Source organism: Dendrobates tinctorius, unplaced genomic scaffold, assembly GCF_039654945.1.
Source record: "Dendrobates tinctorius isolate UK_male_01 unplaced genomic scaffold, ASM3965494v1 ptg000020l, whole genome shotgun sequence".
Taxonomy (NCBI): domain Eukaryota; kingdom Metazoa; phylum Chordata; class Amphibia; order Anura; family Dendrobatidae; genus Dendrobates; species Dendrobates tinctorius.
Genome location: NW_027361688.1, coordinates 3,987,207 through 4,006,460, shown reverse-complemented (window position 1 = coordinate 4,006,460; position 19,254 = coordinate 3,987,207). Strand labels below are relative to the sequence as shown.

The window sequence follows — 19,254 nt, the reverse complement described above, 5'->3', positions numbered from 1 at the left end:
TGCTGAGAAATCCGCTTTGTCTAAAAGCCGCTGCCTCGACTGCTGCGGAATACAAAGCAGAGGCTTTCTTCAGATGAAAACTCCTCTGACACTTCAATGGTGGCCTCGAGGTCACGCCAGAGGGGGGAGCCAGGAGGAATTTCAGGCACAATCCAGCGCCCATTTTCATCCGGAGGAACTTGGGAGCAGATTTTAAGTTCAGATGCGTACAGCGCTCCGAGCGATAAAATGCAGAAAAAAGTCACAAAGACATAAAAGACGATTTAAAGGAATTGTCCTGATTCTGGTAAATAAAGCAGAAATGAGTTGTCGAGGATTAGAAAAGCATGGCAACTTCTTTTAAAAACAGAGCCATGCCTGCCCGCAGGTTGTGTGCGGTATTGCAGCTGAGCTGCATTCAGTTCAGTAGAGCTAAACTGCAATACCTGAAACCACCAGGTGTCGTGCTGTGTATGGAGAAACTCCTCAAGTTATTACATTGCTGTGCAAAGGAGGTGGATGCTGTGGCTGCTTCCATCTGTTCTTCTATTGCAGAGCTTTGAACATGGCTTGGCCCAGGTCTATGTGAATTTCTAGGCAAGACTAACAGAGATCCAGTGGATATTTTCAGTAATAATACCGCCATATGTTGGCCATAGACAAGTGACTATCAGTTTTATATAGTTCTAGTCATTTAAGCAGACAATCTTACATTGCTAGTGGCTTTTCCATAAGGAATCGCTGGCCCCATGCACTTAGGAAGGGTGTTGAGTTGAGGAGCTTTGTAGATCTGGTGAAAAACTCCAGAAGAAAGTGAGGGCCCCTTACTGATAAACCAACTTATCCAGTAGAATAAAAGGTTCTTAGAGCAGAGGTGTCAATCACATCATACCTGCATCCACATTGAGCTACAACTACAGCTCCACCCATGCTGAGCTGCCACTATAGCTCAACCCACACTGAGATGCCCCTGTATCTCCACCCATGCGGAGCTGTCACTATATCTCCACTCATGCTGCGCTGACACTTTAGCTCCACCCATGCTGAGCTGTCATGGTAGTTCCACCCTTGCTGAGCTACCAATGTAGCTCCATCCATGCTGAGCTGCCACTATAACTCCACCCAAAATGAGCTGCCCTGTAGCTGCACACATGCTACAAATTTAGTTCCACACATGCTGAGCTGACACTGTAGCTCTACCCACGCTGAGCTGCCATGCTAGTTCCACCCTTGCTGAGCTGCCTATGTAACTCCACTCATGAGGAGCTGACACTGTAGCTCCATCAACGCTGAGCTGCCTCTAATTCCGCATCTACATTGAGCTGCCACTACAGCTCCATCCTTGCTGAGCCTTCACTACAGCTTTATATGCACTGAGCTGTTACTACAGACCAACCCACGCTGAGCTGCACAGGACTGTAAGCTTTGGACAGCCTTGCCCACGGCTGAGCTGCACAGAAGTGTAAGTTTTGGAGAGTCCCACCCACGTTGAGCCACCCAGTAGTGTAAACTCTGGACAGCCACGCCCACGCTGAGCTGCACAGGACTGTAAGCTTTGGACAGCCCTGTCCATGCTGAACTGCACAGAAGTGTAAGCTTTGGACAGCCTCGCCCACGCTGAGCTGCACAGCAGAGTAAGCTTTGGACATCCCCACCCATGCTGAGCTGCACAAGAGTGTAAGATTTTGACAGCCCCACCCACACTGAGCTGCACAGTAGTGAAAGCTTTGGACAGCCCCACCCACGCTGAGCTGCACAGCAGTGTAAGCTTTGGACATCCCCACCCATGCTGAGCTGCACAGTAGTGTAAGCTTTGGACATCCCCACCCATGCTGAGCTGCACAAGAGTGTAAGATTTTGACAGCCCCACCCACACTGAGCTGCACAGTAGTGAAAGCTTTGGACAGCCCCACCCACGCTGAGCTGCACAGCAGTGTAAGCTTTGGACATCCCCACCCATGCTGAGCTGCACAGTAGTGTAAGCTTTGGACATCCCCACCCATGCTGAGCTGCACAAGAGTGTAAGATTTTGACAGCCCCACCCACACTGAGCTGCACAGTAGTGAAAGCTTTGGACAGCCCCACCCACGCTGAGCTGCACAGGAGTGTAAGATTTGGACAGCCCCACCCATGCTGAGTTGCACAGGAGTGTAAGCTTTGGACAGCCCCACCCACGCTGAGCTGCACAGGAGTGTAAGCTTTGGACAGCCCCACCCACGCTGAGCTGCACAGGCGTGTAAGCTTTGGACAGCCCCACCCATGCTGAGCTGCACAGTAGTGTAAGCTTTGGACAGCCTCGCCCACGCTGAGCTGCAGAGTAGTGTAAGCTTTGGACAGCCCCGCCCACGCTGAGCTGCACAGCAGTGTAAGCTTTGGACAGCCCCACCCACGCTGAGATGCACAGTAGTGTAAGCTTTGGATAGTCCCACCCACGCTGAGCTGCACAGCAGTGTAAGTTTTGGACAGTCTCAACCACGCTGAGCTGCACAGCAGTGTAAGCTTTGGACAGCCTTGCCCACCCTGAGCTGCACAGCAGTGTAAGCTTTGGACAGCCCCGCCCACGCTGAGCTGCACAGCAGTGTAAGCTTTGGACAGCTTTGCCCATGCTGAGCTGCACAGCAGTGCAAGCTTTAGACAGTCTCACCCACGCTGAGCTGCACATTAGTGTAAGCTTTGGACATCCCCACCCACGCTAAGTTGCACAGCAGTGTAAGCTTTGGACATCCCCACCCATGCTGAGCTGCACAGTAGTGTGAGCTTTGGACATCCCCACCCATGCTGAGCTGCACAAGAGTGTAAGATTTTGACAGCCCCACCCACACTGAGCTGCACAGTAGTGAAAGCTTTGGACAGCCCCACCCACGCTGAGCTGCACAGGAGTGTAAGATTTGGACAGCCCCACCCATGCTGAGCTGCACAGGAGTGTAAGCTTTGGACAGCCCCACCCACGCTGGGCTGCACAGGAGTGTAAGCTTTGGACAGCCCCACCCACGCTGAGCTGCACAGGCGTGTAAGCTTTGGACAGCCCCACCCACGCTGAGCTGCACAGTAGTGTAAGCTTTGGACAGCCTCGCCCACGCTGAGCTGCAGAGTAGTGTAAGCTTTGGACAGCCCCGCCCACGCTGAGCTGCACAGCAGTGTAAGCTTTGGACAGCCCCACCCACGCTGAGATGCACAGTAGTGTAAGCTTTGGATAGTCCCACCCACGCTGAGCTGCACAGCAGTGTAAGTTTTGGACAGTCTCAACCACGCTGAGCTGCACAGCAGTGTAAGCTTTGGACAGCCTTGCCCACCCTGAGCTGCACAGCATTGTAAGCTTTGGACAGCCCCGCCCACGCTGAGCTGCACAGCAGTGTAAGCTTTGGACAGCTTTGCCCACGCTGAGCTGCACAGCAGTGCAAGCTTTAGACAGTCTCACCCACGCTGAGCTGCACAGTAGTGTAAGCTTTGGACATCCCCACCCACGCTGAGTTGCACAGCAGTGTAAGCTTTGGACATCCCCACCCATGCTGAGCTGCACAGGCGTGTAAGGTTTGGACAGCCCCACCCATGCTGAGCTGCACAGTAGTGTAAGCTTTGGACAGCCTCGCCCACGCTGAGCTGCACAGTAGTGTAAGCTTTGGACAGCCCCGCCCATGCTGAGCTGCACAGCAGTGTAAGCTTTGGACAGCCCCGCCCACGCTGAGATGCACAATAGTGTAAGCTTTGGATAGTCCCACCCACGCTGAGCTGCACAGCAGTGTAAGTTTTGGACAGTCTCAACCACGCTGAGCTGCACAGCAGTGTAAGCTTTGGACAGCCTTGCCCACCCTGAGCTGCACAGCAGTGTAAGCTTTGGACAGCCCCGCCCACGCTGAGCTGCACAGCAGTGCAAGCTTTAGACAGTCTCACCCACGCTGAGCTGCACAGTAGTGTAAGCTTTGGACAGTCTCACCCACGCTGAGTTGCACAGCAGTGTAAGCTTTGGACAGTCTCACCCACGCTGAGCTGCACAGCAGTGTAAGCTTTAGACAGTCTCACCCACGCTGAGCTGCACAGCAGTGTAAGCTTTGGACAGTCTCACCCACGCTGAGCTGCACAGCAGTGTAAGCTTTGGACAGTCTCACCCACGCTGAGCTGCACAGCAGTGTAAGCTTTGGACAGCCTTGCCCACGCTGAGCTGCACAGTAGTGTACAGACATTTGGGGTTATTTTTACCCTACTTGTTCTTCAAGTCACGTCTATAAAAGGAAGTTAATCCTATCTGTGTATAAATATATGGATGGACATGCCCTTTAAGTGACCTGTCAATCAGGCCTGTAGTTCTGGGGTGAGAGATCACCAAGTGTCCTAATAAACTACCGATGAGTTCATTTATGGCCTCGTCTTGTAAGAAAACCAGAATGTTTCCCATTAGATTCTCGCCGTGTGTCTGCTTCCCTTGTACTCTACACATGGTGACTCCAGTTACCGCGCCGGTAACACAATTATGTAAATAGCTGATTAAGGACATAATTGCATTAAGAAACTTGACAAAACTGATCGCTACATCCTGCAACAATGTCACGTATCCTCCCGGCGCCCATAACTTACAGCTCGCAGGGTCGTTCCTTTGTTAACGGACCGCTCCGCTAATTCCCGGGAGACGGAATTAGATTTTAATGGATATCATTTGAATATCAAATGAAAGGATTTGTTCTCTGGAGTGCGCCAGGGGTGACACGTATCCATTATCCTGAAAGGGGAAAGACAGGAGGGGGAAACGGGAGATCTCGCCGGCGTTCCTCTACTCTTTGTAGTAAAACTAATGTCAATTTTCGCGCTGTCTTTAAAAGCCTTGGAGTGGGGGCGAGAAACACAAAGAAGCGATGAGCCGAAGATAAACTGCAATGACACTTCGCTTACCGTTAACAAAGCCATTGCGTTTCAGATCCTGAAAATCTGAGACTTCTCACAGTTGTGGGTTTGCTGCAATGTATGTGAGCTGTGCTGTCAGTTTACTCTTTAACTTCACTGACACACTGTAACAGATTTGCTCTCCTTAGGGGTTTAGCTCACAAGGGATTGTCTACACCGCATCTGTTAGAAATATTAGATCTGAGGTATTATAAGGCTGATTTCACACATCCGTCTTTTTTAATCCGGCACGATGCGGCGAAAAGTGTGAAAACCGGATCCAGAATTAGATCCGGTTTTGTCACATAGAATGTAATGATCGCCGCATCGTGCCGGATGGACATGCGGCGACTCCTTTTTTTGCCGGATACGGCAAACATGCGCCGTCCGGCGTCAGCAAAAAACGTTCCCTGCAACTTTTTTTGCAGCGCCGGAGCGGCTTTTTAAAGAGCGCATGCCCGGACACTGTGAGTTTTAACCCCACAAGTGCCCGGCGAGCGCCTCTCTCTCTCCATACATACCTTTCAGCAGCTGGCTCGCTCGTCCCCCGGTGCTATGCTGCGGCTCCTTTAAATGTTCTCCAAGCCGTATCAGGCGCCGCATCTACATCCGATGTCACCGGTGCAGGACGGATCCGGCGGTCCGGCTTTCCGCCGCATGCCGCCGGACCCCAGACACCGGATGTGTGAAAGTAGCCTTACAGTATCATAACTCTTGAACATAATTTGTAATTAAAGTGCTTTTCGCAAGATCATTCTTCAAGAGCACACCGCTCCCCAGCCTCCTGGTAGCATTAGCACGCCACTTTCTGAGGAGTACACCACTCCCCAGCCTCTCGGCAGCATTATCGCACCATATTCTTCAGTGGAACACCACTTCCTAGTCTACCAGCAGCATGAGCACACCACATTCTTCAGGAGCACACCGCTCCCAGCCTCTCAGCTTCATGAGCACACCACATTCTTCAGGAGCACACCGCTCCCTAGCCTCTCAGCAGCATGAGCACACCACATTCTTCAGGAGCACACCGCTCCCCAGCCTCTCAGCAGCATGAGCACACCACATTCTTCAGGAGCACACCGCTCCCCAGCCTCTCAGCAGCATGAGCACACCACATTCTTCAGGAGCACACCGCTCCCCAGCCTCTCAGCAGCGTGAGCGCACTTCATTCTTCAGGAGCGCACCGCTCCCTAGCCTCTCAGCAGCATGAGCACACCACATTCTTCAGGAGCACACCACTCCCCAGCCTCTCAGCTTCATAAGCACACCACATTCTTCAGGAGCACACCGCTCCCTAGCCTCTCAACAGCATGAGCACACCACATTCTTCAGGAGCACACCGCTCCCCAGCCTCTCAGCAGCATGAGCACACCACATTCTTCAGGATCACACTGCTCCCCAGCCTCTCAGCAGCATGAGTGCACTACATTCTTCAGGAGCGCACCGCTCTCCAGCCTCTCAGCAGCGTGAGCACACCACATTCTTCATGAGTGCACCGCTCCCCAGCCTCTCAGCAGCATGAGCACACCACATTCTTCATGAGTGCACAGCTCCCCAGCCTCTCAGCAGCATGAGCACACCACATTCTTCATGAGTGCACAGCTCCCCAGCCTCTCAGCAGCATGAGTGCACTACATTCTTCAGGAGCGCACCGCTCTCCAGCCTCTCAGCAGCATGAGCACACCACATTCTTCATGAGTGCACCGCTCCCCAGCCTCTCAGCAGCATGAGCACACCACATTCTTCATGAGTGCACAGCTCCCCAGCCTCTCAGTAGCATGAGTGCACTACATTCTTCAGGAGCGCACCGCTCTCCAGCCTCTCAGCAGCATGAGCACACCACATTCTTCATGAGTGCACCGCTCCCCAGCCTCTCAGCAGCACGAGCACACCACATCCTTCTGAATCGCAGCCCTTTCCAGCTTCCTAACAGTATGATCGCAACCGATTCTTGAGGAGTGCACCCCTCCAGAGCCTCACACTGGCAGTTGCTCCCCGAATTCATTAGGAGTGCACCGCTCCTCATCCTCTCTCCAGCATGAAGGTACCACATTCCTTAAGAACACACAGCTCCTTATCCTCTAAGCAGGATAAGTGTATAACATACCTAAAGAACGCAATCCTCACCAGTTTCCCAGCAACCTTTCCTTTGAGGAGCATACGGGGACTAAAACTTGCCAGATACAGTGATCCAGTCAGCTTCAATGCAGCTCTTACAAGCTCTACAGCAAAGAGCATGTAAGTGCTACCGCTTTGCCTAGGAGACCGACCACTACTGCAGTCTATCAGTGGTGGCCGATCTCTTAGGCAATGAGCTGTAAATAATAAAATTAAAAATCCTTCCGTTCTTGGGAACTGAAAAGATTGTTAATGAAAGGTGAATTGCAAAGTTGCTTGTTTTACAAACATTTTGCAGTTTTACCCCTTTAAAAAGAAGAGACAACCCCTTTTTCAAATATAGTAGGAAATAAAGAGTGTTGCCCCTGATTAGGACCCTTATCTATTAGCTGAGAAAGGATCCAACATCCTGCACATTGCATAGGCATCCTGTTGATTTCAGTGGGCACCATGTAATGCCTCATTTCTCCTGTGGGGATGCTGTAGAGGAGTTCAGCACTTCCTGTCAGATCCTCCAATTGGCAATCACTAGTGATTTCATCAGTGGTATGCCCTGGAATCAGCTTTTTCTAGTGGACCATGTTATTAAAATGTGATTTTCCATAGCTTTTTGATGGAAAGCCCCCTTAAAGTTCTTTTTGATTTCCTTAAAGGGATCCCACCATATAAGTACCAAATAGAGCAGTTATTTGTACCAAAACCCCTTTATGTGCCTCTCTCTTTAGAAAATATCAATGATTGGTACCAAAGACAAAAGCTTTAAAAGTGCTGGACAGAACATGTACTTGGAAATAATGTTCATCAATTAAAGGGTGTCACGGGGTCCTTCTCCGGTATAACACAATCAACAAGCGAGGGAAGTGTGAACAATCCCGAGACCTTTATTATAGGCAAAATTAGAAGGTCCATAAACAATCCACCACACTGAGGATACAATAGTTCAGAACACGAATGCAGCTCAGTAACAGGATAAAATGTCCAAGGAGATGAGAGTACAAATAATCCAGCAGCCAGAGGATAAAAAGTCCATATGCTTCCCTTTCTGTCTGAGGTGCTGTGTTCACACGATCCTCACCACCCAGGAACTGACTTCCCCCCTCCTGTCCTTCACAGCCCCCTCCCTATGTCCAGGAGTAGTCAAACGGGATGGGGTGGTTTTCAGGCCTCCCAGACCTGAAAAAGGTGCCTCGGCGATTAAGACACTACAGGGGTCATCAAGAGACGTAGATGCAGTCAGGCTGCAGACAGTAAGTGAGCTAATTCAATTAGCAGCCTTTTGGAAGGTAAGTGAGACTCTAGACAATATGGGGAATACACAGAATGATACAAGGCAACAAGAGACCATTATGAAAATCAGTGAAATAGAAATATACACAAAATGATATCCACATAGCATATCACACCATCACAAAGGGGTTATTCACAGCATTGACGTTTTGTTCTTGTCCTTCGCAGGAGAAACCCGCTGCACTTCCACCTGATCGCAGACTCCATTGCCAAGCAGATCCTGGCCACGCTTTTCGAAACCTGGATGGTTCCTGCAGTGCGTGTGGATTTTTACGACGCCGATGAATTGAAGGTAAGAAATAAAACTTAACAACTCCCAATGCGCAATCAAAATAAATGTTCAACCCTCCAGATATGAGCGCGGGCGCCGCTCATCTAATGAAGCCAGGAAAGGAATTGAGGTCCTTCTATAGATGGAAGGTTGGAAATAATGCACCTACCTAAATGAGCTGGTGTCCGTGCCAGGCAAATCTGGGCAGGGGCCACGTACGGCCAAAGGACCGTGACGATGTGAGGAGCCTTGTCAGCTCCCTCTCTAGGATATCCTATGCACAAGGGTCGTTCGCGTCGTATCCCGTCTATTGTGTAAAAATGACAGATGGAGAGACCACCTCATTAGCATTGATTGACAGGCTGCGGAGAGCTGCGGTTCTCTGTCTTGTGTGGCGGGTGATGATCCTGGGTAATGGCCCGGCCACTCACAGGGTTAACACGTCCGCTGTCTGATGAGACTTGTGAATCGCCATCCTCTGCCTGATGCCTCCGTACGCTCCTGTTCACATCTAATCATCTTCACTTGTAGAAGTCTAAGAGATCCCGGCAGCTGTGACCCCATAGTGACTCCATTCAGGATGGGGATGGGTTCGGACCCCCCATCTCTATGATGCAACCACTGATGATGACCAGACCCTCCATAACACAATCTCTCCACTAGGTTTCCAATAGGCCAAGCTCTCTAATACAGCTATCCTCCTTTTGATCGACCTTTACAACACAACCATCCTCCATATAACTGAGCATTATAACATAACCATCCTCCATATAACAGTAATATAATACAACCATCCTCCATATAACTGAGCATCGAAACACAACCATACTCCATATAACTGAGCGTTATAACACAACCATCCTCCATATAACTGAGCATTATAACACCATCATCCTATATATAATTGAGTGTCATAACACATCTGTCACAGGGTCCTTCTCCGATACCACACAATCAACAGAGCAAGGAAAATGTGAACAATCCCAAGACCTTTATTATAGGCAAAACTAAAAGGTCCATAAACAATCCACCACACTGAGGATACAATAGTCCAGAACATGAATGCAGTTCAGTAACTGGATGAATGTCCAAGGAGATGAGAGTCCAATAATCCAGCAGACAGAGGATAAAATGGTCCATATAGTTCCCCTTCTCTCTGACGTACTGTCTTCACATGATCATCACCACACAGGGCCTGACTTGTCCCGCTCCTGTCCTCCCCAGCCCCCTCCTTCTGTCCAGGGGTAGTCAGACAGGTTGGGGCGGTTTTCAGGCCTCCCAGACCTGGCAAAGGTGCTTTAGGGATTAAGGCACTACAGGGGGTTCATCAAGAGGCATAAATACAGTCAGGCTGCAGACAGTAAAGGAGCTAATTCAATTATCATACTTTTGGAAGGTAATTGAGACTCTAGACAATATGGGGAATACACGGAATGATACAGGGCAACAAGAGAACATTATGGAAATCTGTAAAATATAAATAGACACAAAATGATACCCACATAACATATCACACCATCACAACATCCATCCCCCATTGTAACACAACCATCCTCCATATGACTGAGCATTATTACATAACCATCCTCCATATGACTGAGCGTCGTAGCACAACCATCCTCCATATAAATGAGTGTTATACCATAACCATCCTCCATAAATGAGCATTATAAGTCCACTATCTTCCATAGAACTGAGCATTATAACACAACCAGAGCACATCAGTTTGATGCAAATTGAATGTGTCAGTTTTATGGAACCTTTGCTGTACCTTTCAATTTGATTTGCGTGAATCAACGATAAAAGAAATCTCACCACTATCGTGTACAAAGCACATGACTTCAAGTGCTTTCAGGTGGGCTTCCCAACACATGGTATAACACAGGCAATCAGGAGGGACAGTTGTAGCCTGTGTAAAAGTTGAGCCAAGGAAGGCAGCAGCCATTTTGTGTTGAATCTGACAGTGAAGCATGTTACAACTCACAACAAAGGGTATGTGCACACATAGTTTTTTTGTCTCTGCGGATTTTGTAGAGAAAACCACATGTAAATTCTGCTGCGTTTCTGCAGAACCAAAACCGCTGCGGAAACGCAGCAGAAACCGCAAAGTGTGCACATACCCTTAGACCAAGAGATAATGATAGAGCAATAATTAGAAGCTTTGCTGTACTAAAATTTTTAGAAAAATTTGACGAAACAGGTATATTCGAAACCCAAAATATTTGTCCGTCTCTACTAATCATCTTCAGAATAACATAACTATCCCACATATGACTGTTGCACAACCATCCATGAGCACAGTAACCTGACTCCTCATCAATCTCTATACACAATCCCATCCCTACATGCTATTCCTCTTCTACTGTAATAACATAAACACCCCTCTACCACAATATCAAGACCCAAAACCTCACAACCATACATGAGCACTGTAACCTGACTCATCATCAACCGCTATATACAAACCCACCCCTACTTGCCATTCATACTCTACTGTAATAACATAAACACCACTCTACCAATATAACAAGACCCGAAACCTCATAAGTATCCTTGAGCACTGTAACCTGACTCCTCATCTACCATAATACACAACCTCGCTTCTACGTGCCATTCATTCTCTACTATAATATCATAAATATCCCTCTGCCACCAAATACCACGATAAAAAGACCCAAAATCTCATAAGTATCCTTGAGCACCATAACCTGACTCCTCATCTACCACAATGCACAACTTCGCTTCTACATGCAATTCATCCTCTTTTATAATATCATAAGTATCCCTCTACCACCAAATACTACTATAACAAGGCCCAAAATCTCATAAGTATCCTTGAGCACCGTAACCTGACTACTCATCTACCACAATACACAACCTCGCTTCTACGTGCCATTCATTCTCTACTATAATATCATAAATATCCCTCTACCACCAAATACCACTATAACAAGACCCAAAATCTCATAAGTATCCTTGAGCACTGTAACCTGACTCCTCATCTACCATAATACACAACCTCGCTTCTACGTGCCATTCATTCTCTACTATATATCATAAATATCCCTCTGCCACCGAATACCCCTATAATGTGGGCAGCACGGTGTCTTAGTGGATAGTACTGCAGCCTTGCAGCGCTGGAGTCCTGGGTTTGAGTCCCACCAAGGACAACATCTGCAAGGAATTTGTATGTTCTCCCCATGTTTGCGTGGGTTTCCTCTGGGCACTCTGGTTTCCTCCCACATTCCAAAGACATACTGATATGGAATTTAAATTTATCCCATCGGGGACAGTGATGATAATGTGTGCAAACTGTAAAGCGCTGCGGAATATGTTAGCGCTATATAAAAATAAAGATTATTATTATTATTATAACAAGACCCAAAATCTCATAAGTATCCTTGAGCACTGTAACCTGACTCCTCATCTACCACAATACACAACTTTGCTTCTACATGCAATTCATCCTCTTTTATAATATCATAAGTATCCCTCTACCACCAAATACTACTATAACAAGACCCAAAATCTCATAAGTATCCTTGAGCACCATAACCTGACTCTTCATCTACCACAAAACACAACCTCGCTTCTACGTGCCATTCAGTCTTTACTATAATATCATAAATATCCCTCTACCACCAAATACCACTTTAACAAGACCCAAAATCTCATAAGTATCCTTGAGCACTGTAACCTGACTCCTCATCTACCACAATACACAACCTCGCTTCTACGTGCCATTCATTCTCTACTATAATATCATAAATATCCCTCTACCACCAAATACCACTATAACAAGACCCAAATCTCATAAGTATCCATGAGCACCGTAACCTGACTCCTCATCTACCACAATACATAACTTCGCTTCTACATGCAATTCATCCTCTTTTATAATATCGTAAGTATCCCTCTACCACCAAATACTACTATGACAAGACCAAAAATCTCATAAGTATCCTTGAGCACTGTAACATGACTCCTCATCTACCACAATACACAACCTCGCTTCTACGTGCCATTCATTCTCTGCTATAATATCATAAATATCCCTCTACCACCAAATACTACTATGACAAGACCCAAAATCTCATAAGTATCCTTGAGCACCGTAACCTGACTCCTCATCTCCACAATACACAACCCATCCGAACATGTCATTCATCCTCTACTATAATAACATAAATACCCCTCTGCCATCAAGTAGCACTATATCAAGACCTGAAACCTATCATCCGTTATTACACAACCGCCGGACCTGCTGTAAGACCACCCATCTTCTACCACTGCATCTGCTACACTACTACAGTTTTCAACTAACACTACCCCAACTGGGGCTTTAAGAAGCTGATTCAATGTAGCCTTTGAATGGTAAAGCCGTGCTGCTGCCCACTGCCAGGCTCCGATAAAGTAGGTGATCGCCTCCATTTGATTAAACGGCACCAGATTATTTTACAGAAGCGCAGATGGCGTCTGTGCCAGCGCCACGGCATAATAACAACACTACAGCCAAAATCTGCAGAGGAAGCAGCGGTGCCCAGAGCCGGCGCGCCCCGCTGATTGCCTTGTGCAGCCGGATGACAGCAAGACTCGCAACGCTTGCCACCTAATTATAGGAATTCATGGCACCGGAATTTTCGATCTCGCGGGCATGTTGAGTGCGCGTGGCATGGCGCCAACTGGTAGGTGTACAGGCGCGGGCCCCAACAGCCCAGATGTGCTCCGGCCAAAGCAGGTGCATTTTTTTAGTACCCTTTAAATCTGAAGTGTTTGCCTATGACAAATCACTGCCCTAAATACATGAATAGAACGCCAGGACCGCGGTGAAGACTGACACAAGCGCTTAACCATGCTGGAGTGCCCCTTTAAATACAACAAGGGTCATTTTTACCCATAAGTCCCCACACTCCTTCAGTATGGGCCGCACATAAATAATGCGCAGGCTCCGCTTCATTTAATGAATGCATTAAGGTGTAGTCACAATGACAAATTGAGAACTGTCAGGAATGAGAAGCCTTTCCTGCCTTCCCGCTTCTGCTATTCCGACTGCTCTCCATGGACTGAAGTCACTCAGAAGTATCTGCAGGGAAGGCGGCACTGAAGGGGATATTTAGTCTGGGTTACTGGCCCTTTAAGGGGAATTGAGCCCCGCATGGGGAAGGTTAATAAAACAGGGATTGGTCCATTTTGTTAGATCTCTGCTGATTGGGACTAATCCCGCTAACACAGCTGAGGGTTTGTAACACTGAGTCACTCTGATTACTTACTCCAGTCACATCTAAAGATTCATTCGGATTTCTGCTGGATGCCACCCGAAATCTTGTCACCCCCCCTCCAAATGCACTGCACTCTGCTACATCGTAACGGATTCATGAGATATGTCTCCCAAAGATGCAGACAGAGAACAAGCGGATTTATATATATAAGAGACCAGAACCTGAGAGCTAACAGATGAGTGCAGCTCCAGATCAGACGATATATGGAGTATAATACAGGATAAGTAACACAGCAGAATAGTGAGTGCAGCTCTGGGGTATAATACAGGAGGTAACTCAGGATCAGTAATGTAATGTATGTACACAGTGACTGCACCAGCAGAATAGTGAGTGCAGCTCTGGAGTATAATACAGGATGTAACTCAGGATCTGTAATGTAATGTATGTACACAGTGACTGCACCAGCAGAATAGTGAGTGCAGCTCTGGAGTATAATACAGGATGTAACTCAGGATCAGTAATGTAATGTATGTACACAGTGACCGCACCAGCAGAATAGTGAGTGCAGCTCTGGAGTATAATACAGGATGTAACTCAGGATCTGTAATGTAATGTATGTACACAGTGACTGCACCAGCAGAATAGTGAGTGCAGCTCTGGAGTATAATACAGGATGTAACTCAGGATCAGTAATGTATTGTATGTACACAGTGACTGCACCAGCAGATTAGTGAGTGCAGCTCTGGAGTATAATACAGGATGTAACTCAGGATCAGTAATGTAATGTATGTACATAGTGACTGCACCAGCAGAATAGTGAGTGCAGCTCTGGGATATAATACAGGATGTAACTCATGATCAGTAATGTAATATATGTACACAGTGACTGCACCAGCAGAATAGTGAGTGCAGCTCTGGAGTATAATACAGGATGTAACTCAGGATCAGTAATGTAATGTATGTACATAGTGACTGCACCAGCAGAATAGTGAGTGCAGCTCTGGGATATAATACAGGATGTAACTCATGATCAGTAATGTAATATATGTACACAGTGACTGCACCAGCAGAATAGTGAGTGCAGCTCTGGGGTATAATACAGGCTGTAACTCATGATCAGTAATGTAATGTATGTACATAGTGACTGCACCAGCAGAATAGTGAGTGCAGCTCTGGGATATAATACAGGATGTAACTCATGATCAGTAATGTAATATATGTACACAGTGACTGCACCAGCAGAATAGTGAGTGCAGCTCTGGGGTATAATACAGGCTGTAACTCAGGATCAGTAATGTAATGTATGTACATAGTGACTGCACCAGCAGAATAGTGAGTGCAGCTCTGGGATATAATACAGGATGTAACTCATGATCAGTAATGTAATATATGTACACAGTGACTGCACCAGCAGAATAGTGAGTGCAGCTCTGGGGGTATAATACAGGCTGTAACTCAGGATCAGTAATGTAATGTATGTACATAGTGACTGCACCAGCAGAATAGTGAGTGCAGCTCTGGGATATAATACAGGATGTAACTCATGATCAGTAATGTAATATATGTACACAGTGACTGCACCAGCAGAATAGTGAGTGCAGCTCTGGAGTATAATACAGGATGTAACTCAGGATCAGTGATGTGTGTACACAGTGACTGCACCAGCAGAACAGTGAGTGCAGCTCTGGAGTATAATACAGGATGTAACTCAGGATCAGTAATGTATTGTATGTACACAGTGACTGCACCAGCAGAATAGTGAGTGCAGCTCTGGAGTATAATACAGGATGTAACTCAGGATAAGTAATGTAATGTGTGTACACAGTGACTGCCCCAGCAGAATAGTGAGTGCAGCTTTGGAGTATAATGCAGGAGGTAACTCAGGATCAGTAATGTAATGTATGTACACAGTGACTGCACCAGCAGAATAGTGAGTGCAGCTCTGGAGTATAATACAGGATGTAACTCAGGATCAGTAATGTAATGTATGTACACAGTGACTGCACCAGCAGAATAGTGAGTGCAGCTCTGGAGTATAATACAGGAGGTAACTCAGGATCAGTAATGTAATGTATGTACACAGTGACTGCACCAGCAGAATAGTGAGTCCAGCTCTGGAGTATAATACAGGATGTAACTCAGGATCAGTAATGTAATGTATGTACACACTGACTGCACCAGCAGAATAGTGAGTGCAGCTCTGGAGTATAATACAGGATGTAACTCAGGATAAGTAATGTAATGTGTGTACACAGTGACTGCACCAGCAGAATAGTGAGTGCAGCTCTGGAGTATAATACAGGATGTAACTCAGGATCAGTAATGTAATGTATGTACACAGTGACTGCACCAGCAGAATAGTGAGTGCAGCTCTGGAGTATAATACAGGATGTAACTCAGGATAAGTAATGTAATGTGTGTACACAGTGACTGCACCAGCAGAATAGTGAGTGCAGCTCTGGAGTATAATACAGGATGTAACTCAGGATCAATAATGTAATGTATGTACACAGTGACTGCACCAGCAGAATAGTGAGTGCAGCTCTGGGGTATAATACAGGATGTAACTCAGGATCAGTAATGTATGTACACAGTGACTGCACCAGCAGAATAGTGAGTGCAGCTCTGGAGTATAATACAGGATGTAACTCAGGATCAGTAATGTATGTACACAGTGACTGCACCAGCAGAATAGTGAGTGCAGCTCTGGAGTATAATACAGGATGTAACTCAGGATCAGTAATGTAATGTATGTACACAGTGACTGCACCAGCAGAATAGTGAGTGCAGCTCTGGAGTATAATACAGGATGTAACTCAGGATCAGTAATGTAATGTATGTACACAGTGAGTGCACCAGCAGAATAGTGAGTGCAGCTCTGGAGTATAATACAGGATGTAACTCAGGATAAGTAATGTAATGTGTGTACACAGTGACTGCACCAGCAGAATAGTGAGTGCAGCTCTGGAGTATAATACAGGATGTAACTCAGGATCAGTAATGTAATGTATGTACACTGTGACTGCACCAGCAGAATAGTGAGTGCAGCTCTGGGGTATAATACAGGATGTAACTCAGGATCAGTAATGTATGTACACAGTGACTGCACCAGCAGAATAGTGAGTGCAGCTCTGGAGTATAATACAGGATGTAACTCAGGATCAGTAATGTATGTACACAGTGACTGCACCAGCAGAATAGTGAGTGCAGCTCTGGAGTATAATACAGGATGTAACTCAGGATCAGTAATGTAATGTATGTACACAGTGACTGCACCAGCAGAATAGTGAGTGCAGCTCTGGGGTATAATACAGGATGTAACTCAGGATCAGTAATGTATGTACACAGTGACTGCACCAGCAGAATAGTGAGTGCAGCTCTGGGGTATAATACAGGATGTAACTCAGGATCAGTAATGTATGTACACAGTGACTGCACCAGCAGAATAGTGAGTGCAGCTCTGGAGTATAATACAGGATGTAACTCAGGATCAGTAATGTATGTACACAGTGACTGCACCAGCAGAATAGTGAGTGCAGCTCTGGAGTATAATACAGGATGTAACTCAGGATCAGTAATGTAATGTATGTACACAGTGACTGCACCAGCAGAATAGTGAGTGCAGCTCTGGAGTATAATACAGGAGGTAACTCAGGATCAGTAATGTAATGTATGTACACAGTGACTGCACCAGCAGAATAGTGAGTGCAGCTCTGGAGTATAATACAGGAGGTAACTCAGGATCAGTAATGTAATGTATGTACACAGTGACTGCACCAGCAGAATAGTGAGTGCAGCTCTGGGGTATAATACAGGAGAGTTCCTCAGATACTTGTGGGGTCAGGCAGGTTACTGTGCAGCAGCTGGGGATGACTTGAACTACAAAGCAACTTCTCCGTTGAGTATCCGGCTTTTGTCCGGGGATTATCTCTGCGGCTGGTGGGTAAAGTCGGAGATTACCAGGCCTGGAGCCGGGATGATACCTGTGTGGTGAGAGGCTCAGGAGACGCTCCCCGTGAAGGTGACTGTTTCTGAGCCGCCTCCTTCTTAGAAGTAACAGGATCCGTCCTGCAAACCGTCAGCTCTTACCTAAATACTCTCAGCCCCTCGGCTTATTAGTCTCATTTGCATAAGCAAATTAGGCTGCATTGTTCTTGTGCAACATTGAATTTATCCTAATTAGACCGGGGACGTGCGGTGTCCCTAATTATTAACAGTGGGTTGGACACTCCGGTGCTAGTGTAATCAGGGCGTCTTTCCCTTCACGGTTACATTAACCTTTTGCAGTGATACCTGCTATGGAGAAGTGAAGCAAAGACTTGTGGGAGATTTGTGGACTCATTTAGGCAAAGAAAAAATGGAGAATTGGAGCCGGGAAACCAATGAGATCACAGGTGGGAGGACAGGAATCTGTAGGAATCATTATCATTCCAGAAGAGGGCGCTAGTAGAAGTAAGAGAGTCAATGTAACTACTGTGGAGGCATCGCAGAGTCAGTGTAACTACTGTGGAGGCACCAAAGAGACAGTGAAACTACTGTGGAGGCATCAAGAGTCAGTGTATGTACTGTGGAGGCATCAAGAGTCAGTGTAACTATTATGGAGGCATCATCGAGTCAGTGTAACTACTGTGGAGGCACAAGAGAGACAGTGTATGTACTGTGGAGGCATCAAGAGTCAGTGTAACTACTGTGGAGGCATCAAGAGTCAGTGTATGTACTGTGGAGGCACAACAGAGTCAGTGTAACTACTGTGGAGGCACCAGAGAGACAGTGAAACTACTGTGAAGGCACCAGAGAGACAGTGAAACTACTGTGGAGGTATCAAGAGTCAGTGTAACTATTATGGAGGCATCGTCGAGTCAGTGTAACTACTGTGGAGGCACAAGAGAGACAGTGTATGTACTGTGGAGGCATCAAGAGTCAGTGTAACTACTGTGGAGGCATCAAGAGTCAGTGTATGTACTGTGGAGGCAGGCACAAGAGAGTCAGTGTGACTACTGTGGAGGCACAAGAGAGTCAGTGTAACTACTGTGGAGGCACAAGAGAGTTAGTGTAACTACTGTGGAAGCATTGGAGAGTCAGTGTAACTACTGTGGAGGCACCAGAGAGTCAGTGTAACTATTGTGGAGGCACAAGAGAGTCAGTGTGACTACTGTGGAGGCACAAGAGAGTCAGTGTAACTACTGTGGAGGCACAAGAGAGTTAGTGTAACTACTGTGGAAGCATTGGAGAGTCAGTGTAACTACTGTGGAGGCACCAGAGAGTCAGTGTAACTATTGTGGAGGCACAAGAGAGTCAGTATAACTACTGTGGAGGCACAAGAGAGTTAGTGTAACTACTGTGGAGGCACAAGGGAGTTAGTGTAACTACTGTTGAGGCATAAGAGATACAGTGAAACTACTGTAGAGGCATCAAGATTCAGTGTAACTACTGTGGAGGCACAAGAGAGTCAGGTAACTACTGTGGAGGCACAAGCGAGTTAGTGTAAGTACTGTGGAGGAATTG

The 19,254-nt window shown here is 46.9% G+C and overlaps 1 protein-coding gene across 1 annotated transcript in view; it reads left to right on the top strand.

Annotated features, from left to right (window-relative positions):
• The window catches only part of LARGE1 (LARGE xylosyl- and glucuronyltransferase 1), a 437,502-nt gene that overhangs the window by 256,146 nt on the left and 162,102 nt on the right, over positions 1–19,254 (top strand). The window contains exon 5 of the mRNA XM_073567486.1: positions 8,428–8,551. Within this exon, the coding sequence (XP_073423587.1) occupies positions 8,428–8,551 (124 nt within the window). The remainder of the gene's footprint in view (positions 1–8,427; positions 8,552–19,254) is intronic.